The sequence below is a fragment of the Lepidochelys kempii genome, chromosome 13 (assembly GCF_965140265.1).
Source record: "Lepidochelys kempii isolate rLepKem1 chromosome 13, rLepKem1.hap2, whole genome shotgun sequence".
NCBI classification, from domain to species: Eukaryota; Metazoa; Chordata; order Testudines; family Cheloniidae; genus Lepidochelys; species Lepidochelys kempii.
Window position 1 is genome coordinate 1,309,379 of NC_133268.1, and position 26,249 is coordinate 1,335,627.

At 41.2% G+C, this 26,249-nt stretch overlaps 1 protein-coding gene across 4 annotated transcripts in view; it reads left to right on the plus strand.

Moving 5' to 3' along the window:
* RPRD1B (regulation of nuclear pre-mRNA domain containing 1B) overlaps window positions 1–26,249 on the plus strand; it is a 46,654-nt gene that overhangs the window by 1,812 nt on the left and 18,593 nt on the right. For 3 of the 4 annotated variants that reach the window (XM_073309961.1, XM_073309962.1, XM_073309960.1), the window contains exons 2-6: window positions 1,451–1,580; window positions 3,243–3,376; window positions 17,819–17,931; window positions 20,836–20,962; window positions 22,332–22,507. In XM_073309961.1, coding sequence (XP_073166062.1) covers window positions 1,451–1,580; window positions 3,243–3,376; window positions 17,819–17,931; window positions 20,836–20,962; window positions 22,332–22,507 — 680 coding nt within the window. Of the gene's footprint in view, window positions 1–1,450; window positions 1,581–3,242; window positions 3,377–17,818; window positions 17,932–20,835; window positions 20,963–22,331; window positions 22,508–23,064; window positions 23,207–26,249 lie in introns of those variants that run through there. The other variant, XM_073309963.1, reaches the window with a different exon arrangement.

Consider the following 26,249-nt stretch of genomic DNA (forward strand, 5'->3'; position numbering starts at 1 on the left):
ATACATCCAGTGTCTGCCTTTCTAATGTCTACACAGCATTTTGCAGTGAGCCTCCCTGCCTGGATCTACTGACTTGGGCTGGTGGGGCTTGTGCAAATTCTCTAAAAATTACTTTGAAGTTGCATCTGGAGCTGAAGCGCAGGTTCTGAAGCCCATTCTACTCCCTAGGCTTCAGACTCAGAGCTCCAGCCCCAGATGCAACTTCAAAGTGCTGTCTATACAGCAATTTTTAGAGCACTAGTACAAGCCCTGCTAGCCAGTTTGTCATCCCAATCTGGGAGGCTTGATTCTGCCTGCTCCAAAATGCTGTGTAGACATATCCCATATACTTTATAGTTTCCTCAAAGGGAGCTAGAGTGAAGTTAACTAGACTTCTTTTCACTCTTGGGGTTCACAAGCCTGTGAATAGGTGTGAAACTGACCAGAATTTTGTTAATTTCATTTTGCTGCTTGTCCTAGATATGGTAGTGTTTTTTTTTTTTTTTGGCCAGTTGAGGTAGGTGGGGCTGTATGGAGTCACGTTTGGAAGTTTTTAAAAACAAAAGCTTAGAAACTGCAGAAATTGATAGTCTGGCTGCATGCCCTTTACTTGGCAAGATTTTGTTAGTCCTGCACTTATATAAGATATTAGGTGTCGCCATATATGGTAATAGAAAAAACTATGTATTTGAAAGAGCTGAGGTAGGCTTGCTGTGGGAACCGTAGCTGAATTTCCTGACTCTTGTGTCTGTAAATTCTCAGTTGTCATGTTGTATAATATAGCTTTTGCATATGTTTTAGGCTCTAGAACAGAGAGACTATAGAATCTAGAGAGTTTGTCTCCTGTAGATTCTGCTCTTCAGAGTGTAGGGTCTATTGGCATTTACTAATGGTGGGTGATGAATGGAAATAGCTAACTTTTGTGGGATTGAGAAGAAACGCACAGCTAATAGCTATTTCCACATAGCATGGATTAGAAAAATTGATTCTGAAAAATAAAAGGTCCTAGGTTCAAGCTCTTCCATCCAGGGATGTTCAGTATTTAAACAGCTTAAGTATAAGGCTAAAATAACACTGTTTCAATATATTTGATTAATGAAAAATAAGTCTGTTGTCACACAACTTAACACCAAATCAGTAACAGTTCTTTTCATTTTAACCTGCACTTGTGGTGAGGTTTAATGTTTATGCAACACTGAGATCATCCGATGAAAGATGCACAGTAATATTAGGATTATTTCCCTTCTTGTTTTATAAATTAATTACAAACCAAAGAGGATCAAGAACTGCTTGACTTGAAAGCTTCTAGCTGCTTTTGCTACTTTTGGTAAAATTGAAATGCAGGAAACTCAGCCATATTTTAAGCTGAGAAACTGTGAGCACTTTTGGAGTGTATAACAAGTAGCCTCAGAATAAAACATGAAATGAGAAATCAAGAATGCAAGTTAAGTTTTCTTCTCTTCTTTCCCAGCAAAATCAAGTAGGAAGCTTACATTTCTATATTTGGCGAACGATGTCATCCAGAACAGTAAAAGGAAGGGTCCTGAATTCACAAGGGAGTTTGAATCTGTTCTTGTGGATGCTTTTTCTCATGTTGCCAGGTAAGTTTGCACATTAATCCATTCCGCTTTCCTTCACCAATTTTTCTCTCCACAGCTTTTGTGTTAAATATTCCACAAGTCTAAATTCAAGTGCTTTTCAGTTCTAGGAATATGTATGCTCAGGAAGGTTAACTTGTCTTTATTAGAAGCTGAACTCAACTCCTTTCCTTTAAGAAATTGTCAGTTATGCCTTGCTCTTGAGAAACAGAAGTAAAGTTGTGGGAGGCTGGTTCTAGCTTTGGTTCTGTGCGGTGACAATTGGTTTGTGGGTTTTTGTGCGTAACTCCTATGCAGGTTAAATACTTTACACTTATCCATAAATCTCAAAGCTCTGTATGAAGTTGGAAATTATCTCTGGTCTAAAGATTTGTCCAAAGTCACATAATTTGTCACTAGGAGAGTGTCACATAATGAGTGACTCTTCCCCTTAGTGGGAGAGTTTGAAACCTGACTACTAGCTATCTGGTCAGTCCACTAGACCAGTTTTTCCTATAATGAGCTTTGAAATTACACAATTTCAAAGTGCTTTATTAATATGAACACACACACCATTCCTGCTTTTGTTTTCTGCAGCTGTGCTGCTAATCAGCTGCTATATTTGGTTTTTCTAAAAGATGTGCAGTTTGAAAATTATCTTCATATTTAAGCTAATAAATCTTTCTTGATCTCACTTAATTACCTGAAAAGTTATAGATAGGTCTGAAACATGTTACTAGCTAGAATATTCCCAATAGAAAACTTAATTTAAACTTCCTTCTTCTATACCATCTCTTCAGTGGGCTTAGGGTACAGTTCTTGTATGTCTTGCCTTTGTGTAGACATTTTAATATGTTACTAGGTGAGATCTGATTATAGAGTTAAATTATGTCTCAGAATCTATATATCCGGTAGTTCCAAATTGTGTGAGCTTTACTGGCTCCTATCAACTGTTATCAAATGATTGGCCTCCTCATTGGGCAGAAAGGGTGACTTGTATAATCCAGAGGAGGAGACAGGAGGTACAAAGGGGAGCAGCTGCATATTATTCCTGTCATAGGATGGCCTATAGCTAGTTAAGGATTGTTTTACTATTTAAAGACAAGCTTAGTCTCTGAACCAAACAGTTATAATGCACAGGGGAATTAAAGAGCATCTAATGACAGTGCGTTCTGGATAACTACATAACATTTGGCGCTGTTTCTTGTCTTATTCCTTACAAGTCTTGCTCATTTGGTCGATGTTTAATAAGTAAATTCTCATTTGAATGCCTAATGACCCAAACAATTTCCTTTTTAATTAGGATGTCATTGACTGAAACAATTATTAGAAGTGAACATTTTAAACTATAAACCTGGTAACTTTGTAGGATTTTCGTAGTTCTTTCTATAACAGCAGAAAGATACAATTTTTTTTCCCTCCCTGCAAAAGTTCTTATGTCCTGTTGGTATCCAGGAAGTGGGCGGGCAGAAAAGACTGGAGGTACTTCTACACACTGGTGGGTTCCAGCTTAAGGGAAAAATGTTACTTAAATATTTTGCACACTGTACTCCAGACAGTACAAGAAAGCCTGTCCCCAAGTTTGCATCTTCATTTGATGGTTGCAGCTTCTAATTTGTACAGCGTTTTTTTAAAAGCATACTCATGTTTAACCAAAGTTTTAACTATTTTTTAATATTTGAACAGAGAGGCAGATGAGGGCTGCAAAAAGCCCTTGGAGCGATTGCTTAACATCTGGCAAGAAAGGAGCGTGTATGGCAGCGAGTTCATACAACAGCTGAAACTTTCTATGGAGGACACCAGTAGCCCTCCACCAAAAGGTAAAAGCATAGCTTAAAAAAAAAAAAAGCAGTAACACATACCCCATTGAAAAGTTAATGTGTCACTAACTGACATTAGAACTATGGTGGTAAACAGGCCAGTTCCTGGCATCATGCGCATAGAAGGTTAGGAGAATTGCTGTCAGAGCTGACACTGGAGTCACTATGGGTAAGTCCACTGCATTTTAAAACACAGGAGTCTTAAGACTTGGGCTGACACTCTGGTGCTAAAACAGCTGTGTAGATGTCTGAGCTTGACCTCTGAAGCTCACCCCTCCCCATAGGCTTTCAAGCCAGAGTGTGTAGAGCCATGCTCTGAGATTTGCTCCTCTGGGTTTCTGCTGGCCATTTAGGCATACCCCTAGACTAAATGTCTTGAAGAGATTTTGCGTTTGTAGAGATGACAGATCTGGTTTGTTAGCCTGAGACCTCGTGGGCCTGCACCACATCATTTGACTCTACACATGCAAGTGGATACACTCTGGATCTATCCTGATAGACATGAGTGTAGATTTTGGGGATATAGGGAACAATATCCCTATGGTGACCATGGTTACTATCTCCAGGATGAGATTAGGACTCTTCCGCTCTCCTGTAGAAATAGGCAACTGCACTGATGGTCTAACCAAGGAGACAATGTAACTTGTTCGTTTCCAGAGCACTCTGACAGTTAAAATGGTTCTGCCTCCAGACACGAGTCTGGATGGGGGTTAGGTGGGTCATTACAATGGTCTGTTCTCCACACTTTGGCCCTCGGATGCCCTTCCTCATTCTGCATCATCCTTACAGATCACTGTGATTTAACAAAAAGCAAAGGAGTACTTCTGGCACCTTAGAGACTAACAAATTTATTTGAGCATAAGCTTTCGTGAGCTACAGCTCACTTCATCGGATGCATTCAGTGGAAAATACAGTGGGGAGATTTATATACATAGAGAACATGAAACAATGGGTGTTACCATACACACTGTAATGAGAGTGATCACTTAAGGTGAGCTATTACCAGCAGGAGAGCTGTGGGGAGGGAACCTTTTGTAGTGATAATCAAGGTGGGCCATTTCTAGCAGTTGACAAGAACTTCTGAGGAACGGTGGGGGGTGGGGAATAAATATGGGGAAATAGTTTTACTTTGTGTAATGACCCATCCACTCCCAGTCTCTATTCAAGCCTAAGTTAATTGTATCCAGTTTGCAAATTAATTCCAATTCAGCAGTCTCTCGTTGGAGTCTGTTTTTGAAGTTTTTTTGTTGAAGAATTGCCACTTTTAGGTCTCTAATCAAGTGACCAACAGTGACTTTTTGGCACATGGAAGTGGAAGGCTAGAAAATGACATTGCAGTTGGTTTGGCTGGTTTCTTTTTAACTCGAGTTGGTAGCAACTGAAACTGGCATTTGTGTGATGGATTTTCAGTGGCTTCCTGACATAAATTGATTTCAGTCCAATTCCTGGTGGGCATCTATATCACAAAAACAACCATTATAGCTGTTAGTCGGGTCAAAGATTGAGTGGATCATAAAGTGTAAAACTGAGCCTTCTTGCTTATTTTCCTCGTGGCTTTTCAAACACAAGTATGATAGCAGTAACTGACTTTAGTAACTTCTGAAATTGCAAACTACCATGGAAACAGTAGGTTGGAAATCTAGTATAAATATCTTTAGATTGGCAAAAGGTGGTTCTGTTAAAACAAAATTCTTGGCACTCCTGAGGATATTTGGGACTCTGATAATGAATATAATTTTTTTTTTTTTAGTCTAAGGCTGTGTGGTAACTCAAAGCAGAAAATTCTGCGGGGTTATGCCTGTGTACACCTTTGTGCAAAGCCACAGTGATTGATAAGATATGGTTGAATAGATGCAATTTGTTGAACAGGATGGCTCTGAATAAATTCCAACACATTCAGTATGCTTAGGAGCCTGCGATTCTTGCCCAAATGTGGTGACACCATAAAAGACTGAGTAGGGAAAGTATCAAAGCTTAACACTTATCCTGCGAAGCAGTGACTCTGAGAAAGATTTGGTGGTCATGGTGGATAATCGGGTGAACATGAGCTCCCAATGTGATGCTGTGGCTACAAGGGCTAATGCAATCCTTGGAGGCATAAACGGGAAGTTCGAGTAGGAGTAGAGAGGTTATATCACCTCTGTATTTGTCCCTGGTGCCACCATGGCTGTAATATGGTGTCCGCAATTTAACTTGGAAAGAGCTCAGAGAAGAGCCATGAGAATGATTAAAGGATTAGAAAACCTGCCTTATGATGTTAACTTCAGGGATCAATCTACTTAGTTTGATAAAGGAACGGTTAAGGGGTGACTTGATCATGGTCTGTAATGTGCCTACATAGGGAACAAATATTTAATGGGCTTTTCAGTCTCGCAGAAAAAGGTATAACGCAATCTAATGCTGAAAGTAGTTGACTCTCGCCAAATTCAGACTGGAAACAAGGCGTACATTTTTAACAGTGAGGGTAATTAACCATTAGAACAGTTTACTAAATGCTGTGGTTCATAGAATCATAGAATATCAGGGTTGGAAGGGACCTCAGGAGGTCATCTAGTCCAACCCCCTGCTCAAAGCAGGACCGATCCCTGACTAAATCATCCCAGCCAGGGCTTTGTCAAGCCTGACCTTAAAAACTTCTAGGGAAGGAGATTCCACCACCTCCCTAGGTAACGCATTCCAGTGTTTCACCACCCTCATAGAGAAAAAGTTTTTCCTAATATCCAACCTAAATCTCCCCCACTGCAACTTGAGACCATTACTCCTCGTTCTGTCATCTGCTACCACTGAGAACAGTCTAGAGCCATCCTCTTTGGAACCCCCTTTCAGGTAGTTGAAAGCAACTATCAAATCCCCCCTCATTCTTCTCTTCCGTAGACTAAACATCCCCAGTTCCCTCAGCCTCTCCTCACAAGTCATGTGTTCCAGTCCCCTAATCATTTTTGTTGCCCTCCGCTGGACTCTTTCCAATTTTTCCACTACAAGGATGTGTGGGGCCCAAAACTGGACACAGAACTCCAGATGAGGCCTCACCAATGTCAAATAGAGTGGAACGATCACGTCCCTTGATCTGCTGGCAATGCCCCTACTTATACAGCCCAAAATGCCATTGGCCTTCTTGGCAACAAGGGCACACTGTTGACTCATATCCAACTTCTCGTCCACTGTAACCCCTAGGTCCTTCTCTGCAGAACTGCTGCCGAGCCATTCGGTCCCTAGTCTGTAGCAGTGCATGGGATTCTTCCGTCCTAAGTGCAGGACTCTGCACTTGTCCTTGTTGAACCTCATCAGATTTCTTTTGGCCCAATCCTCCAATTTGTCTAGGTCCCTCTGTATCCTATCTCTACCCTCCAGTGTATCTACCACTCCTCCCAGTTTAGTGTCATCTGCAAAGTTGCTGAGGGTGCAATCCACACCATTCTCCAGATTATTTATGAAGATATTGAACAAAACCGGCCCCAGGACTGACCCCTGGGGCACTCCACTTGATACCGGCTGCCAACTAGACATGGAGCCATTGATCACTACTCTTTGAGCCTGACAATCTGGCCAGCTTTCTCTCCACCTTATAGTGCATTCATCCAGCCCATACATCTTTAACTTGCTGGCAAGAATACTGTGGGTGGGAGACCGTGTCAAAAGCTTTGCTAAAGTCAAGGAACAACACGTCCACCGCTTTCCCTTCATCCACAGAGCCAGTTATCTTGTCATAGAAGGCAATTAGATTAGTGAGGCATGACTTGCCCTTGGTGAATCCATGCTGTCTGTTCCTGATCACTTTCCTCTCATGTAAGTGCTTCAGGATTGATTCCTTGAGGGCCTGCTCCCTGAATTTTCCAGGGACTGAGGTGAGGCTGACTGGCCTGTAGTTCCCAGGATCATCCTCCTTCCCTTTTTTAAAGATGGGCACTACATTAGCCTTTTTTCAGTCATCTGGGACCTCCCCCGATTGCCATGAGGTTTCAAAGATAATGGCCAATGGTTCTGCAATCACATCTGCCAACTCCTTTAGCACTCTCGGATGCAACGCATCCAGCCCCATGGACTTGTGCTCGTCCAGCTTTGCTAAATAGTCCCGAAACGCTTCTTTCTCCTCAGAGGGCTGGTCACCTTCTCCCCATTCTGTGCTGCCCAGTGCAGCAGTCTGGAGCTGACCTTGTTAGTGAAGACAGAGGCAAAGAAAGCATTGAGTACATCAGCTTTTTCCACATCCTCTGTCACTCGTTTGCCTCCCTCATTCAGTAAGGGGCCCACACTTTCCTTGACTTTCTTCTTGTTGCTAACATACCTGAAGAAACCCTTCTTGTTACTCCTAACATCTCTTGCTAGCTGCAACTCCAGGTGTGATTTGGCCTTCCTGATTTCACTCCTGCAAGCCCGAGCAATATTTTTATACTCCTCCCTGGTCATTTGTCCAATCTTCCACTTCTTGTAAGCTTTTTTGTATTTAAGAGCAGCAGGGATTTCACTGTTAAGCCAAGCTGGTCGCCTGCCATATTTACTATTCTTTCTACACATCGGGATGGTTTGTCCCTGTAATCTCAATAAGGATTCTTTAAAATACAGCTAGCTCTCCTGGACTCCTTTCCCCCTCATGTTATTCTCCCAGGGGATCTTGCCCATCAGCTCTCTGAGGGAGTCAAAGTCTGCTTTTCTGAAGTCCAGGGTCTGTGTTCTGCTGCTCTCCTTTCTTCTTTGTGTTAGGATCCTGAACTCAACAATTTCATGGTTACTGCCTCCCAGGTTCCCATCCACTTTTGCTTCCCCTACTAATTCTTCCCGGTTTGTGAGCAGCAGGTCAAGAAGAGCTCTGCGCCTAGTTGGTTCCTCCAGTACTTGCACCAGGAAATTGTCCCCTACATTTTCCAAAAACTTCCTGGATTGCCTGTGCACTGCTGTATTGCTCTCCCAGCAGATATCAGGGTGATTGAAGTCTCCGATGAGAACCAGAGCCTGCGATCTAGTAACTTCTGCGAGTTGCCAGAAGAAAGCCTCGTCCACCTCATCTCCCTGGTCTGGTGGTCTATAGTAGACTCCCACCACGACATCACCCTTGTTGCTCACACTTCTAAACTTAATCCAGAGACTCTCAGGTTTTTCTGCAGTTTCATACTTGAGCTCTGAGCAGTCATACTGCTCTCTTACATACAGTGCAACTCCCCCACCTTTTCTGCCCTTCCTGTTCTTCCTGAACAGCTTATATCCATCCATGACAGTACTCCAGTCATGTGAGTTATCCCACCAAGTCTGTGTTGTTCCAATCACATCATAATTCCTTGACTGTGCCAGGACTTCCAGTTCTTCGTGCATTTATATATAGGCACTTGAGGTAACCTGCTGATCGCCCCTCTCTCAGTATGAGGCAGGAGCCCTCCCCTCTCACGCGCTCCTGCTCGTGCCTCCTCCCGGTATCCCACTTCTCCGCTTACCTAAGGGCTTTGGTCTCCTTCCCCCAGTGAACCTAATTTAAAGCCCTTCTAACTAGGTTAGCCAGCCTGCTTGCGAAGATGCTCTTCCCTCTCTTTGTTAGGTGGAGCCCGTCTCTGCCTAGCACTCCTTCTTGGAACACCATCCCATGGTCAAAGAATCCAAAGCCTTCTCTCCGACACCACCTGTGTAGCCATTCGTTGACTTCCACGATTCGACGGTCTCTACCCAGGCCTTTTCCTTCCACGGGGAGGATGGACGAGAACACCACTTGCATCTCAAACTCCTTTATCCTTCTTCCCAGAGCCACATAGTCCGCAGCAGTCCGCTCAAGGTCATTCTTGGCAGTATCATTGGTGCCCACATGAAGAAGCAGGAAGGGGTAGCGATCTGAGGGCTTGATGAGTCTCGGCAGTCTCTCTGTCAAATCGCGAATCTTAGCTCCTGGCAAGCAGCAGACTTCTCGGTTTTCCCGGTCGGGGTGGCAGATTCTCCATCACTGGCAATTTTAAAATCAAGATTAGATTCTTTTTTTATATTTAAGATCTGCTCTCGGAATTATTTTGGGGAAGTTCTCTGGCCAGCGTTACACAGGAGGTCAGACTAGATGATCACAATGGTACTTTCTGGCCTTGGAATCTATAAGGAGACAATCCCATGAGGGGAGGAAGAGAAATCTTGCAGCAGATTTGTTATTTAGCTTTCACTTCTTATGAGTTATAAGCTGTTTCCACACTGGAAGCCTTTCAGTTTCCTCAAGGAAATATGTGGCATATTTCTCACACATACATGCAAACATACGTGGACATCTATATTTTGTTTCTATGTCTTTCAAACCTAAATGTATCCAGTAAGATATTCTTGTAGCTAGTTTCTAATTAATCTCCTATTTGTTAGTAGTAGATTTTGAATAGCCCATTCCTTTAGCAAGAAATGAATTTTATATATCCTACCTAGTTTCAGCTAACTTCTTTTTTAAGTACAGAAAAAAGAAAACTAGGTCCGGGCAGACTTTAGTTGTAAAATTCTTTGTCTAACTATTAAACATACCAGCGTTATAGGTTATTTCCATGTGACTGGTTTGCAAGTGAACTAGGGGAGAAGTGCCTGAGCGAGCTCTGTCACAATTAGAGGCTGAGCAAAACATTTTTGGACAAGTTTATTTGTGGGAAAATGCCGTTTCAGGTCAGTCATTGTTACTGTTACAACTCCTAGTCGTGATGGCAGTGGATAGTCCTTGGGCTAAGGCAGGGGTCTCAAACCCAATTTACCAAAGTGCCAGAGCCAGTCCTCAAATCCTCCCAGCGGGCCGATGATGTCACTGAAGATGGTCTTCAGAAAAGAAAACGTTTATATTGTATTTTTATTTTGAATTTCTTAGAAATAATAATTGTCATACAACTTTACACAATTCTTCGCCTGCCAGAGAGTTTATAATGTTTGCCAGACACCTGGCAACACTTCAGTTCTGTCCATTTGTTGATGTTTGGCCTCAGTGACTGAGCAGTTGAAACCTTCGGGATTGCAGTAAGGTGTGCATCAGGCAGCTGTGTTCAGTATTTTGACTGGTTTATATTCCATTGTGGGGAAAAAAGTGATGCTGTCTCCATGTCTGACTCTGCCAGGCAACTAATGATGGTATCTCTGTCCCTCTCCCCCAGCCAATAGGAGCTGCAGGGGGGGGGGAGGGGAAAGGGTTGGCGCCTGCAGGAGACATTGCCAGCCCCGTGGCTGCATATGTCTCTCCTCCCACAGGCCACAGTGGAGAGGTTCTTGGGCCACAGATGGCCCACGGGCTGGGACTTTGAGACCCCTGGGCTAAGGAAAGAGTGAGTGATTCTACAGCCTGGTAGTTAGCCTTTGCCTAGAATGCAGGCAACCCAAGTTCAGCCCCTGCGTCAATGGCTATTTGTAAAAGTGGAACCACTTCAAGGGGAGAGATTGAGAAAACCCCATTTCAGAATATCCCAGTATCTAGGCACTCTCTTTCCATGTGGGAGACAAATCCTCTCTGCATATCAGAGAGAGAGAGAGGAATTGAACCTCGGTCTCCCACATCTCGGATGAGAACCATAACTCCACTGGGTTAGGGTTAAGGGAATCTTCTCCTCCTCTAGCCACTTTGTAAATCCTTCCCTTTCCATTTGTGAAGCACAATTTTAAAAAAATGAATAGAATACCATTTATTGAAATATTTTTGGATGTTTAAATTTTCAAATATATTGATTTTAATTACAACACAGAATACAAAGTGTACAGTGCTCACTTTATATTTTTGATTACAAGTATTTGCACTGTAAAAAACCAAATAAATAGTATTTTACAATTCACCTAATACAAGTACTGTAGTGCAATCTCTTTATCATGAAAGTCGAACTTACAAATATAGAATTATGTACAAAAAACTGCACTCAAAAACAAAACAATGTAAAATTGTAAAACAGTCCTACTTCTTGTTCAGCCAATCACTCAGACAAACAAGTTTGTTTACATTTACAGGTGATAATGCTGCCCTCTTCTTTTCAATGCCACCAGAAAGAGAGAACAGGCATTTACATGGCACTGTTGTAACTGGCATCGCAAGATATTTATGTGCCAGATAGGCTAAAGATTCATATGTCCCTTCATGCTTCAACTACCAGTCCAGGGGATATGCGTCCATGCTGATGGCGGGTTTTGTTCATTAACAATCCAAAGCAGTGCAGACCGATGCATAATCATTTTAATTATCTGAGTCAGATGCCACCAGCAGAAGGTTGATTTTCTTTTAGCATACTTCGGGTTCTGTATTTTCCACACTGGAGTGTTGCTCTTTTAAGACTTGTGAAAGCATGCTCCACACTTTGTCCCTCTCAGATTTTGGAAGGCACTTCAGATTCTTAAACCTTGGGTCGAGTGCTTAGTTTTTTTTAAAAAAGGAGTACTTGTGGCACCTTAAAGACTAACAAATTTATTTGAGAATGCATCCGATGAAGTGAGCTGTAGCTCACGAAAGCTTATGCTCAAATAAATTTGTTAGTCTCTAAGGTGCCACAAGTACTTCTTTTCTTTTTGCGAATACAGACTAACATGGCTGCTACTCTGAAACCTGTAGTTATCTTTAGAAATCTCACACTGGTACTTTCTTTGCGTTTTTTTGAAATCTGCAGTGAAAGTGTTCTTAAAATGAACAACATGTGCTGGGTCATTATCCGAGACTGCTATAACATGAAATTTATGGCAGAATGCATGTAAAACAGCAGGGGACATACAATTCTCCCCTAAGAGTTCAGTCACAAATTTAGTTAAGGTTTCAGAGTAGCAGCCATGTCAGTCTGTATCCGCCAAAAGAAAAGGAGTACTTGTGGCACCTTAGAGACTAACAGATTTATTTGAGAACAAGCTTTCGTGAGTACAACTCACTTTAGTTAATGCATTTTTTTAATGTGCGTCATGAGCATGGAAGCATGTCCTCTGAAATGGTGGCCGAAGCATGAAGGGGCATAGGAATGTTTAGCGTATCTGGCACATAAATATCTTGCAATGCCAGCTACAAAATGCCATGCAAATGCTTGTTCTCACTTTCTGGTGACATTGTAAACAAGAAGAGGGCAGCATTATTGCCTGTAAATGTAAACAAACTTGTTTCTCTTAGCGATTGGCTGAACAAGAAGTAGGACTGAGTGGATTTGTAGTCTCTAAAATTTTACATTGTTTTGTTTTTGAGTGCAGTTATGTAACCACAACAAAATACATTCGTAAGTTGCACTTTCACGGCAAAGAGATTGCAGTACAATACTTGAATGAGGTGAATTGAAAAATACTATTATTTTAGTGCCATATTTGTAGTAATATGCGTTTTGATTTCAATCGCAACACACACAATATATATGAAAATGTATAAAAATATCCAAAATATTTAATTTCAATTGGTATTGTTGAACAGTGTGATTAAAACTGCAATTAATCACGATTAATTTTTTTGAGTTAATCGCATGAGTTAACTGCGATTAATTGACAGCCCTATTGAAGATGTAAGCAAAATCTTTCTGATCAAAATGTTCTGACTTGAAATTTATTCAACTTTTTGATTTTTTTTTTGTTGAAAAATGTCAAGAACCATTCTTTTTGGTTTGACCCCAAACAATTTATTTTAATTGCCAACAAACTGAAAAATCTGTTATTAACCCACCAGCTGCCTGGGGCATAACTTAACAAGGAACTGACCTGTTGAGCTCAGTAGCAGAGGATGGATCTAGTGTAGGATTGGAATGTGAGGGGCAAGACCAGTGCTGAAGCTGAGGGAGCAGAGAAAGAGAAGAGCACCAGCAAAGAGAGAAAAGCAGGGAGGGATGGCTCCAGCAGTAACTAATGAGGCAGCCAGGTGACAGAGGAGAAGGAGGTAGTTTGGATCAGAGCAGCATTGCTCATGTCCATCCTGGATACGCTACCAGCTGATGTCCGTGTAAACGGAAATGGATAATCTTCCCCCATCCCAGAAACCAAAGAAAGGGTTAGGTATTGGAAGATGCACTGGAGTTTATGGCCATAATCTGTAATATTTTGGGAGGGTTCTCATATTTAGTCATGCCCCCAGCCTCTGATTTTTCTGATGTTCTCCTTCTGTCCAGTCCCAAAAGATGTCTTTTAGTTCAGATGTGTAATTTGATGGTAAAACAAACAGACCTCAATCTTTTTCCGGAAATGAATTTCTCAAACTGAGTTTCCTTGGACATGGCCCAAGTTGCTAAATTGCTGTAATTAATAAGCTAAAGCCTACTGAACATTCACTTGTCCTACACAGGTGGCAAGCTGTGTATTTAATATTTTTATTTTCTTGTTCTCGGGTTCTTTTATAAATAAGCAAGGTTTAAAACACCAGGTGGGTCTTTGAGCATTTGTCCACACAGATCCCATTGTAGGATGTGTGCTCCCATGCATGCAAGCCCAGAGTCTTTTAGCCAGCAGTGTCCTTTGGGGCTGTGCGTGTGCCCTGCACACCCTGGCACCCCAGAATAAGGGTATAAAGGGCGAAGCAGCCCCCACCATTTCCTGCCACCCATAGTAGCTAGTCAGAGTCTGTGTCCTCTTACTTTTGGATAGGATTAGGATTTTATAGTTGGTTAGTCTTGTTAAGTTTAATTAAAGTACATTGGATTTTTAAAAAATACTTTTTCCTTGTTTCTTCTGAGTCTCATCTTGGTATCGAGGAGTAGGTGTGGTGGCTGAGAATAGGTCTCCTGGCTTTTAAAATCTCCCTGCCTGTGAGACAGCTATGCCTATGAAATGTTTCTTGTTTTGGGGCATTTCCTACCTTAAGCGCTCTATTTGTAACTTTTTTTGAAGTGCATTCAGAAGGCTCATGATGTCTCCTTGAAGCTGTTTCTGATGGAAAAGGGAATGAGAAGTCTCTCTGACTCCGAGGATCCTCCTCAGAAGCAGTCTGCTCCTGCCTCAAAGCTGGGTTCAGCTAATGCTCTGGCTACAAGAGATGCTACTTGGGGTGCCAAGAGCTCTAAAAGGTGTCATGCTTCCTTGAAACACTCTGAGCCTTTTCATCAGTCCTCTTCAGCTCAGTCAGTGGCTGCTACTGCCCAAGGTAGAAGGGACAAAAATATCTCTGGATGGGCCTTGGCACCAATGGCTGTCCCTAGTCCTGGCCCAGAGGAAGGCTCAATTTCATCATGCCTCCAACTTATCCAAGCATGCTCCTTTGAAGTTGCAGCTGTACTTCGAGTTTTCAAAGACTGTGAGATCCCATTTTTCAGCTCCTATACCACGTCCTCTGTCTTCGGTGACTGACTGCTTTCTTGCTACTGTTGGCATTGATCCTCTCCTTTAGCTGGGAACTATAGAGAAGATGCCTCCAGAGTTCTGCAGCAGGGAGTTCTATTCCCACTACTTCCTCACCCCAAAGAAAAGAGAAGGATGGATGGTGTCCAGTTTTAGATCACAGGTGTCTCAGCAAATTCATGTCAAGTTTCAGATCACCCTTTCTTAACGTCTCTCCCCCCGCCCCCCCCCCCTTACAGCCCATGAATTGTTTTGCAACTCTACTGGCAGGACACCTGTGCATGAATCTATCCTGCTCACCAAAAGTATGTGTTTCGTGGTCAGTGGACTCCACTACCAGTTCAGAGTCCTACTGTTTAGCCCTTCAACAGCTCTGAGGGTGTTTACCAAATACTTGGCTCTGGGAGCAGCTCAGCCAGGCAGAGAAGTCCTCCATATATATTTCTATCTTGATTGGCTGATTTGAGGCCCCTCATTGCAGCAGATCAGCAAGGATGTTCTCACAGTTCTACAGCCATTTTCCAGACTGGGCCTCAGGGTCAATTGAGAAAAGTCTCCTCTCTCCCCATTCATCCATAGAATTTATAGGGGCTGTTCTCCACTTCCACTTAGCAGGAGCATACCTTCAAAGATTTTTTTTCCATAATGAATCGCATCAGTTCATGTATTCAGTCTCATCCAGGAACCACGCTGACCATCTGACTCAATTGTCTAGGTTATATGGTAGTTTATACTTATGTGACTCTCTCATGGTTGTCTTTGGCCTCCTTTGGGGTTGGTTAAGGATGTTCATCCACCAGCCAAACATGTTCTGAACGTCCCTCTAGAAGTTCATCTGTAATACTGTCATACCTACTTTAGTGGACAGACCCTCAAAACATCCATCTGGGTACTCTGTTTCATTCACTATCTCCTTCAAAGACTCTGAAAAATGCATCCAATCAAGCGGTGCACATTTGGACACATTGGACTCTCTCCAGATACATTGGAGTGCACATTTGGAGACTCTCCAGATACAGGGCTCATATAATTGGACAGTCTCAATTATACATAAATGTATTAGAGCTCATGGCCTTTCAGCTGGCTTGCAAGGTGTTCCTGCTTCTCCTTCAAGGTACTGCTGCTCCAATCCGGATGGATTATATCCTGGCTATGAATTATATAAACAGACGGGGGAGAAAGATTATCCCCCTTACGTCAGGAAGCAACACATCCGTGGGATTGGTGCATTCTGCATCAGAGTAATCTAATAGCCCTGTGGAAGATCAGCTAAGCAGAAGAGTTCCTTCACTCATAAATGGGAGTTAAAAGACTGTTCTAGAGAAAATATTCCTAAGGTGGGGAGTTGCTCAATAGACCTGTTTGCTACCAACATGAACATGAAATGTCCAGTGTTCTGCTGATGAGGAGACATAAGACCAGGGTCTGTGGCAGATGTATTTCTGGTTCAGTGGGAAAATAACTTGCTTATGTCATAGTCTTCCCATTCTTCTAATTCTCAGTCCTCAGAAGGACATGCCAGTTCGAGTATTCTGATCTGATACATCTGTCAATCAGGCCATCTCTTCAACTTCCCCAAACTCCTCCATGTTTATCAGAACCAAGGCCTGGTGCTGCACCCATGCATTTGACAGCATGGAGGCTACCTGGTCAAATTTCAGTGGACAGAAGCTGCTTAGCAGCTGTATGGGAGGTTTTGATCCATAGCAGAAGGGCCTGTGTTAGAAAGACATGCCAAGTTAAGGGGAAACATTTCTCACTGCTGTCCCATTCAGAGACCTCTTCAGCCTGTGGAATCTTCTATTCCATCTATCTTGAACTAATGTTTCAAATACATGATTGCTTAGTTCTAATAGAGTTCATCTGGCTAATATATTCCTCTGTCACTCAACTGAGAGTTATTCAATTTCCTCCCCCCACCTAATGGTATCTGGAGGTTTTATTTTTTTATTTTTATTTTAAAGGTCCTAATTCATACATTTCCATCAGTGAGGCATAATTACCTGTCAGGAGCACCACATTCAAGCCCCAATCATAGATGTACCCACCCTTTGAACCCAGGTTGTAATATTTACTATGTTCCCTTTCTGTTAAAATGGCATCAGCTTGGCTCAGAAGGTGAGTGAAATTTCAGACTATGATGTCGAGTCCTCCATTAGTTCGTTTTCATAAAGACAGTTAGACTCAGGCCATATCCAACATTTTTATGGAAAGTGGTTTTGGATTTTCATATAAATCAATTTACACATTTTCCGTAAACCACATGATTCTTCTGCTGAGGTTAAACTCCACAAACTAGACCACCTTAGGGCTATTCTCTTTATCTTTCCAGTACAAAGCCATTTCATAAAGCATCCAGGCTCTTTTTGCTTTTGTGATAAGTCTCAAGGGCAGGCTGTTTCTCTTAAAGATCTCTAAATGGGTTACAGACTGCATAAGATTTTCCTACTCCATTAGATAAACTTCTTCTTCCTTCTTGAGTCAGGGCACACTCTGCTAGGCTCCGTCAACCTCCATAGTTGCTTTAGGTGACGCGCGCGCGCACACACACACCCCCATTTGAGACTTGTAAGGCAACTATATGGAGTTCGGTACATATGTTTATCTATTACTACTCCATTGTGACAGCTTCTAGCTCAGATTCACGGTTTGGAAGGGCTCTCCTACTGTCATTATTTAGATCCCCTCAAGGTGGGCAGTAGAAGTGCTGACTGCTAGTCACTCATCTACAATGGAGTCTGGATAGACAAATGCTTGAAAAAAGAGGTTACTTAACTTTCAGTAACTGGAATTCTCGGAGATGGTTTTGTCCACACATCTTGTGACTTGCCTCTCTTGCCTGGATATTCTGTATTAGTGAAGAAATTAAGTGGTGGTTGGTTGGGGTGCTTTGTCCTTTATAGGGTGCATAAGAGCACACAGGTGAATGCACAGCCCCAAGGGACACTGCTGTCCAGAATATTCCAGGCTTGTGCGTACATCTGTTTTTGTTCATAGATCTCACTACAGTCTCAAAGAACTTCAGTTACTGTAAGTGATCATTCTTTTGCCCTTATGCTGCTGATCATTCTGAAAGTGATACATAGATTAGCCCTCTGTAAAGAACATTAAATTGTAGATTGACCCTCTGTAGAGATCATGAAAGCATCTGGTATAACTTTTGAAAATGTAGATAGTTAAGATTCTGTGAATGCACAAATGGCATCAGGCTTGAATGGCTTGTATTGAGACTGTCTGTGTCTACAGTTACAGAGGAGAAAAAGTCCTTGAAGCGGACGTTTCAGCAGATACAAGAGGAAGAAGATGAGGATTACCCTGGGAGCTACTCGCCCCAGGACCCCAGCACTGGGCCATTACTGGTATGTTTGGAGGGCTAAGGATCTGTGAAATTGTGAAAGGTGACCTCTTATAAAGACACAGCCACAAGGTGGAGCCATTAACAAGTAAAATGTAATTAATGGAGAAATACAATTTACGCTTGGGAAGCCAATGTGTAGCAGAACAGTTTTATTAAACCCCTGGGTTGTCTGTTTTGTAGTGGGCAAGAGGAAGGGATCATAGATGCATTCTGGTGTGAATGCCATTCCAAAAGTTATCCTTAACAATAAAAACCTGGGTAGGTGTGACTTAATCTAGACTTAATCTAGATCTAGACTTAATCTTAATAAAGGCCCTTGCACTACTGCCAGTGTGTCTTGTTTTTTGTTTCCTTTTTTTTAAAGGAAAAAAAAGAAGATATATGTAAAAAGCTTTTTATATATTGACTCATGAACTCTCAAATCCAGTGCACGAACATTGACTCAAGAAATTTCATTTGGGTTTCAGGTAGAGTACAGCCTGACAAAGAAACCAACAGCAAGTTCTATATACCCTGTAGCTGCAAAAGATCAGCATTAAATAGATTTATATGGAGTTGGAAACTAAAGTCAGTTGAGAAGATTTGAACCTTTGTTTGAGACTGGCTGGAGTGTAGCGTTAATGACACGGAGATAACAGAAATGAAATAGACACTATAATCAAAACTCTTCTCTTTAAGGCTACAATTCGCCTTTTGTTAAATCTGTGGCTATTTGAAGGAAGGTGAAGAGTTAAACAGTCCGCCAGATGGGTGGCGTAAATACTACCAAATTACATGAGCCGAGGAAATGAGAGCTTTTACTGCAGATCGCTTACAGCTTTTGGCTTGTTTTAACACACGTTTAATTTGTCACTTATTGGAAATCATTATGTAGCTTACAAGGAAGTATGTATGTCAAGCAGACAGTGAACATCTTCTGGTTCTTCAAACCAGCATAAACGTTGAAAGGGTGTGTATTAAGAAATTTGTGTATTTTTATAACGAAAGTTTTGAATGTGTACCTAAAAAATTAATTACTGAAAGTGAAGGATAAAAATCAGCACTACAAAATTAGCCTAGCTAATGCCAGCAAAATCATCAAATCCTTGAATGCTTTTTAAAACAAAATAAAACTGAATATTTGAGGTTTTCCTGCTTAACGTCTCGCTCCTATTAATGCTATCACTCAGATTCTCCTTTTGACTAGGTTAGTAAAAGCAACGTGGGTATGGTCAGTTGCACTGGTGGGTCTTTCTCAGTAGCCATTCCACTTGCTGATTGTTAACATCAGAATGGCCATACTGGGTCAGACCAAAGGTCAGTCTGGCCGCAGTCGGCAGACAGGATACTGGGCTAATGCCAGGTGCCCCAGAGGGAATGAACAGAACAGGGAATCAAGTGATCCATCCCCTGTTGCCCATTCCTAGCTTCTGGTAAACAGAGGCTAGGGACATTATCCCTGTCATCCTGGCTAATAGCCATTGATGGACCTATCCTCCAGGAATTTATCTAATTCTTTTGGCCTTCACAATATCCTCTGGCAAGGAGTTCCACAGGTTGACTGTGTTGTGTAAAGAAATACTTTCTTGTTTGTTTTAAACCTGCTGCCTATTAATTTCATTTGGTGGCCCCTAGTTCTTGTGTATGAGAAGGAGTAAATAACTCTTCCTTATTTACTTTCTCCGCCCCAGTCATGATTTTGTAGACCTCTATCATATCCTTCCTGAGTCATCTCTTTACCAAGCTGAAAAGTCCTAGGCTTATTCATCTCTCCTCACACAGAAGCTGTTCCATACGCCTAATAATTTTAGGATGATTTCTGAACCTTTTCCAAGTCCAATATATCTTTTTTGAGATGGGGCGACCACATCAGCACACAGTATTCAAGATGTGGGTGTACCATAGATTTATATAGAGGTAATATGATATTTTCTGTCTTATCTGTCCCTTTCTTCATGATTCCCAACATTGTTAGCTATTTTGACTGCTGCTGCACATTGAGTGGATGTTTTCAGAGAACTGTCCCCAGTGACTGTAAGATCTTTGAGTGGTAACAGCTAATTTAGACCCCATCATTTAATATGTATAGTTTGGATGATGTTTTCCAATGTGCATTACTTTGCATTTATCAATGTTGAATTTCAGACCATTCTGTTGCCCAGTCACTCACTTTTATTGCAAAGAACTAAATTAAACTGGCAGAACAGGATTCATGGAGTACAATATCAGTCAATTATATTGCAATTATATTCCCAAAGAATCAGTTGAGCTAGTGAAGGAATGGCAATGGCTTTAAAGTCTGCTTTAAAAGGGATGCTCTTTAGCTGGGGCCAAGTTAGTATGTGGTGCTTAACTAGGTGTTATTAAATAAACTAGACTTTTTATAAAATGTGCCCTCTCCACATTATCCCAAGGTGCATGCACGCTGTTGGATAAATTTGCATGTAAATTTGCCTCTTGGTCAAGGCAAAATAAAAAACAATCCTCTAAGGCAAAATATTGAGATGAAAAGAAATAGACGAAATGCGGAAGTGAAATGTAAAGAATATTTTTATTCCTCTAATCTGCATAGTGTTGTCGTCCATCTTTTCAGACTTGTTTTTAAATGTCCTCTTCTCTTAATTGGATGAATGTCCACTACAGTGTACCAGTTAAGATAATTGTATTGGACTTATGCAAAAGTCCGTAGTTTTTTGGTTATTTTAGAGTTTTGTGAATACTGTGGACAGCTACTTGCTGCAGTACTGAGTGTAAGGAGAAGTAGGACACTAAAGAGCACTTTAAAAGGTAAGTGATTCAGCCTGTAGTGCAATGACAATAGCTAGAGAAAATGGCTTAGCAGTAGTCCTGTTTAGAACTTGGCAGTGCTGCAGTTACCTGCGACTCCATTTGAAAACTGTCTGTTTTTTGTCTTTCCATCCTACAGACTGAGGACTTGATCAAAGCCCTGCAGGACCTGGAAAATGCAGCATCAGGAGATGCCACAGTGCGGCAGAAAATTGCCTCGCTGCCACAAGAAGTTCAAGATGTGTCACTGCTGGAGAAAATTACAGGTAAGAAGCTAGAAGATGAATGAAAATGAGCGTAGAGGGATTTGACTTTCAAGACTATAATGAGCAGGATGGATGCACCTCATGCCCTTTATGCCTGCTAGCTTTATAGCTCCCTAACAGTTAGCAGGTAAAAATCTTCTGGCATGCGGTTGGAGGTAAGATTTATATCTCTCCTTCCATTCCTTGGGCCCAAACCAAAATGTGTTTACAAGGATTTTTATACTTGGAGAGCCTGTATTCACTGTCCTTTCCTCAACCAACTTCTGACGGCTTCATTTTGTAGTTCTGAAAAGAAACTAGAGCCAGAATATTCAAACTGGGGTGCTGAAAGTTAAGCATTAAATATATATTTATGTATTTTAAGTGGCCTGATTTCTCTCTTCTTCCCCACCCCCCGAGCTGAGTACCTGCATCTCCCTTTGACTGCAATAGGAAGTGGATGCTCAGATGTGCTGACCATGTATATGTGGGTGCATATAAATGTATGCACCCATGTTTGAACAATATTTGCTTAAGAACCTGGGAGCACATGCAAACAGAATTGATTTTGACTCTTGCTTTTGAAAGTATTCCTAACTTTTAATTTTAGAATTCTATGAGGACTACCACTTATTCAACTCTTTGTAGTGTGTGCTCATCATGTCCAGCTGTGAGAAGGACAAGTGTGTATTTATGTGTAAGCTTGTGTTCTGTGTGTTGATAAATATTCACAGGCATAAGGTCCATCATACAGTGCACATCTTGCATAAATGCTAGGGCCCCATGAAGTGACAGAACACATTCTGTTAATGTAAGCTAATAGTCTAGTATAATAGCTCATAAAAGATCCACAGAAACAACTTCTAAGGGAGTGTGAGCACAGTTGTGGCGCTGCAGCTGTACCAGCATGGCTCTGTAGTGTAGATTCTTCCTTCAGCAACAGGAGGGGTTTTTCCCATCAGTGTAGTTAATCCTCCTCTCCAGGAGGCAGTAGTGTAGTTGACAGAAAAAATCTTCTCTCAACCTAACTGCATCTACAGGGGGTTAGGTCAACCTCACTGTAGCACTCAGGGTATGAATTATTTTGCATTCCTGAGTGACGTAGCTAGGTTGAGCTAGTTTTTAAGTGTAGTTCAGACCTCACTGTTGGATCTGCAAGACTAAAAATGTGACCATCTGGTTCTGTGTTTAAAATCTTCCGTTTTCAGGTTTAGTCTTAGCAATTTTTGGGTGCCCCTTAAATCTCTTGATTACAACTATTTTCTTTTAACCCCTGGATAACTCTTGTGAATAAAATGTTGTGCATGTGGTTGTTGGATTAGAGCCTTTTTTCAAAGCATAAAAGGGTTTTAGCTGAGTCCATGTACATTTTTACCACCTTTGCATGTAGACAAAGAGGCAGCAGAACGTCTTTCGAAAACAGTGGATGAAGCATGTTTGTTACTAGCCGAATATAATGGGCGGCTGGCAGCAGAGTTGGAAGACCGACGCCAGCTGGCACGCATGCTGATTGAGTACACCCAGAACCAGAAGGATGTATTGACAGAGAAAGAGAAAAAGTTAGAAGTGAGTACTGCTCAGAGCAATGCTGAAATCTTATCCTCCTACCAAACACACATACTTTGCCTTCAAAATTTAAACATTTTTTTCTTTTAAATGAGAATGATGTAAGGTAATGTAGCAATTTAGTTCTCCCTGGAGCACTCTGCTGTTGAAAGAAAACAGGACTGAGGAAAAAATATTTTCTGTGAATAAATAAATTAAAAACCGTGAACTGCTGAACTCAGATGTCCAGCACAAAAGTAGATGGAGAAGGAAGCACTAGAACTTAAATATATTTTTTGAGAGAGACTGTTTTATCATCAAACATTTTTGATGTTCAGTCCAGGTTCACGTCAGGGTTTATTCTTGAATGAAATCCCTATCCCCCCCAAAAAAATCAAGTGTCCATGTTACTCCTTCCTGCAAATAACTGATGCTTTTTGTATATTTTGTGTAGTTGGTTGCTGCTTGTCTGGCTTGAAGGTCCTATTTGCTGAGCTGACTTGTCAAATGTGTGTTTTAGTACTGCCAACCCTGCTTAACCAAAAAATGGTGATGCTTTTAATTGGATTTATGTGCAGTGCTTACATGAAGGAACAGGTAGTGGTGATGTAGAAAGATGACAACTCAGACTTCATGCCGTAGCCAGCTTGAACTTGGAGGGCAAGAAACTGCTGTAAAAATAATACTGTCTGACTGGAACTCAGTAGTGACCAGAAACCCCAGAGTGAGTACATGGGGAACAGCAGACGGTCGTTTATCTGAAATGTTCTTCTTTCACTGAGGAAGTGTTTTCAGCACCATGTCGTAGGACTAATATGGCAGTTTAATTAATGATTCTGGTTGTATGTCACTTTGCCATCTGTTGAACTGCCCCTTGGCGACACATTATGGGCTTCCTCTACACTGTCGGATGCTGATTATTATGAGCAGCTGCTGTTGGGTGGGACATGAGTTACAGAGGACATAGTCTCCTAGAAGGAGACTGGATTATAGAGCATTTCAACCCTTTGTGTGCCCTCTTTCCATCACAACTTGTCTTCTGTCCTGGAATGTTAGGCAGTACTCTTAACTTGTACTCTGTTTTGGCCATGGGTTTTCCTTCTGTGTCTATACATAGTAACTTGAGTACATACTGTACATTATCCATCCAGAGTTTAAAAATCATCTAGAAGATTTAGGACTGTTGCATTCAAAAAATCTAAAGATTGTTCGGCTTTAACTATCTAGCAAATTTATTTAGTCTCCGGAAGCTGATTTGAGAGTTGAGTTTATGGTGGTTTTCCTATAGTTGGTTCATTTATAAAGCACTTTAGATATCATGAGTACAGAAGAAGCCATAAAAACGGCTTTCTGGCATCCGTTACTTTATTTACGGAAAATAACAATAGAAACCTTGGGTCAGATTCATCTTTCACTGAAGTCAGTGATAAAACTCCAGTTCAGTTCTGCAGGAAGGGGATTGCGAGCCCCTCCCATCTCTTAACTGCTTTAATGGCACCTACAGTAAAAAGCAGAATGCCTCCACGTGCATTTTAAAAATCCTAGATTTTGAATCAGCTTGAGTTGTCATAAAATTAATTTGGAAACTTGTGCTATAGCAACTTTAGTCTAAAGTTTATAATAAACTAAATTATAAACGCTGTGGGTTTTGTTTGCTTTTGAAATGACACTTCTGATAAGGTCTCTTATGTGAAAGTTAGCAAACTGCTATAGGCCAAAATAATGAAAGTTCAAGCACTGAGCCTTCAAACAGGGAAGCTGGTATGTAATTTAATTCACATAAATAGTCCCATTGACTTCAGTGGGACTAGTCATATGCTTGACTTCAGCATGTGCAAAAGTGCTTGACGCATTATGGACTAAACCTGTATTTTATTAAAAATGTCTCTTAATGGCATGAAATCTTTGTCAGTTCAGAACACATTAACAATGAAAAATTAGACTTCTAGCATACTCTCACAGTATACCACCAGGCCAAAACTTAAACCCCAGGAGTCTTAAATTAAGCACCTAAGTGTGGAATTTTCAAAAGCAGTTAAGTGACATAGAAGCACAAGTCACGTTGACGTTGTGCTGCAAACCCTTTGGGGTATAGTCGACAAGCATTTCAGCTTTCCTGACTTGTGGAAGTTTAACATATTGGAGGATTTTGTTGGTTGCAAATGCAGCCCAGGCTATATGCTTATCAGTTTTGTGTTTGAGTTTCTGGTGTTCTCAAGTAACAATGTTAATGAGACCCTGGGTTTATCTCGTTCAGCATAGATGGGCGTTTTAAGTGTGTAATCCCTTAACAGAAAAAGTTGAAATTCTAATAGGATACTAAAGAAACAAGGACAAAACATCCACTCTAGAATTTAAGTCTATAAAATAAGAAGAAAGTAAAGAACTAGCAACATGTAAATACTCAGTTTTAAATTAAAAAAAGAATCTTTTTTTAATCTATCCCGTTCTTAGTACTTCTCCATGACATGTTGTTGTGCTCCATCATGATCTTTTTTTCCAAATATTTCAATTGCTAGCTGTATGTGTTTACAAAAACAAACCTGGCTTTCAGCTGAGATGCATTTAGAAGCGAAGTTCTGTTTTGAAATGTTTACTTCATTCACTTTTCTGGTCAAAGTGACTGAGAGGAGAGAAAGTAGGCTCTTTGTTGGTAATATGAACCAGGATTTCATTCTGTCGAGTCATGAAGTGCCAGTGTCTGATGAAAAATTGTAAATCATTGTGGACCTTCAAGGTACTGGGGTTGCACACACAAGTAACTCTTTCTCTGAGATAGTAATAAAAATAGCTAAGCCCCATGTCTGAGAAGGGAACTTTTCTGTCTAAACACTGGAGTTCTTATTTAATTTAAATAGTCCAATACTACTGCCTTTCATCAACCATGGCAAATTCTACAAACAAACATTTAGGCTGAGTGGGAGTATTTACTCATAGTAGGCTATTACTCAAGAGATTTTGAAAAGTCCAGGGTGCCAAAAGCTCTTACCGTCCTCAGTCACACACAATCCTTTCATTAAGGCAGGATATATTAGAAAAGATGAGGTTGGACAAGTGAACTACAATTCATGAGTGAGCAGTGGCAAAGATTTGCATGAGTGAATTCAAAGGCTGCTATAGTACTAAGAAACCCACAAACTGATGGTTTGAGGGGAAAGGTGGTACTGGATGTTGAATCTGAGAGAAAAGACATCAGGGTCAGACATCTAGGGGAAGAGAATGTAGGCCCCACATGCTGTGGGACTGTCTCTTAAACAGTAACTGTGAAAAGGAGTTGGGGGTCATGGTTGCATAACCAGCTGAATAGTAGCTCTGAGTGCAGTGCTTCAGTGAAGAGAGTTAGTGAGGTTCTTGGAGGTGTAAACGCGAATATTAAATAGGAGTAGGGAGGTGGTATTACTTCGTCTTCAGCATTGGTGAGACCATTAGTTCCGTTGTCAATGCTTCCAAAAGAATGTTGGAAATGCTTCATGGAGCTACAAAAAAGATTCATGGTCTGAGAAACCTGCCAACAGAAATTGGTCCAATAAAAGCTATTACCTCACCCGCTTCGCTTTACAGTGAGTGAGTGTTTCTTAAATCTGTGTAGTTTACCAAAGAATAAGAGGTGACTTGATCACAGTCTGTATGTACATGGGAAGAAGATGTCTGATAGTAGAAGAGTCTTTTTAATTTAAGAAAGGTTTAACAAGATCCATTGGCTAGAAGCTGAAGCTATACAAATGCGAACTGGAAATTATGCTCAAATATTTGAGGGTAGCAT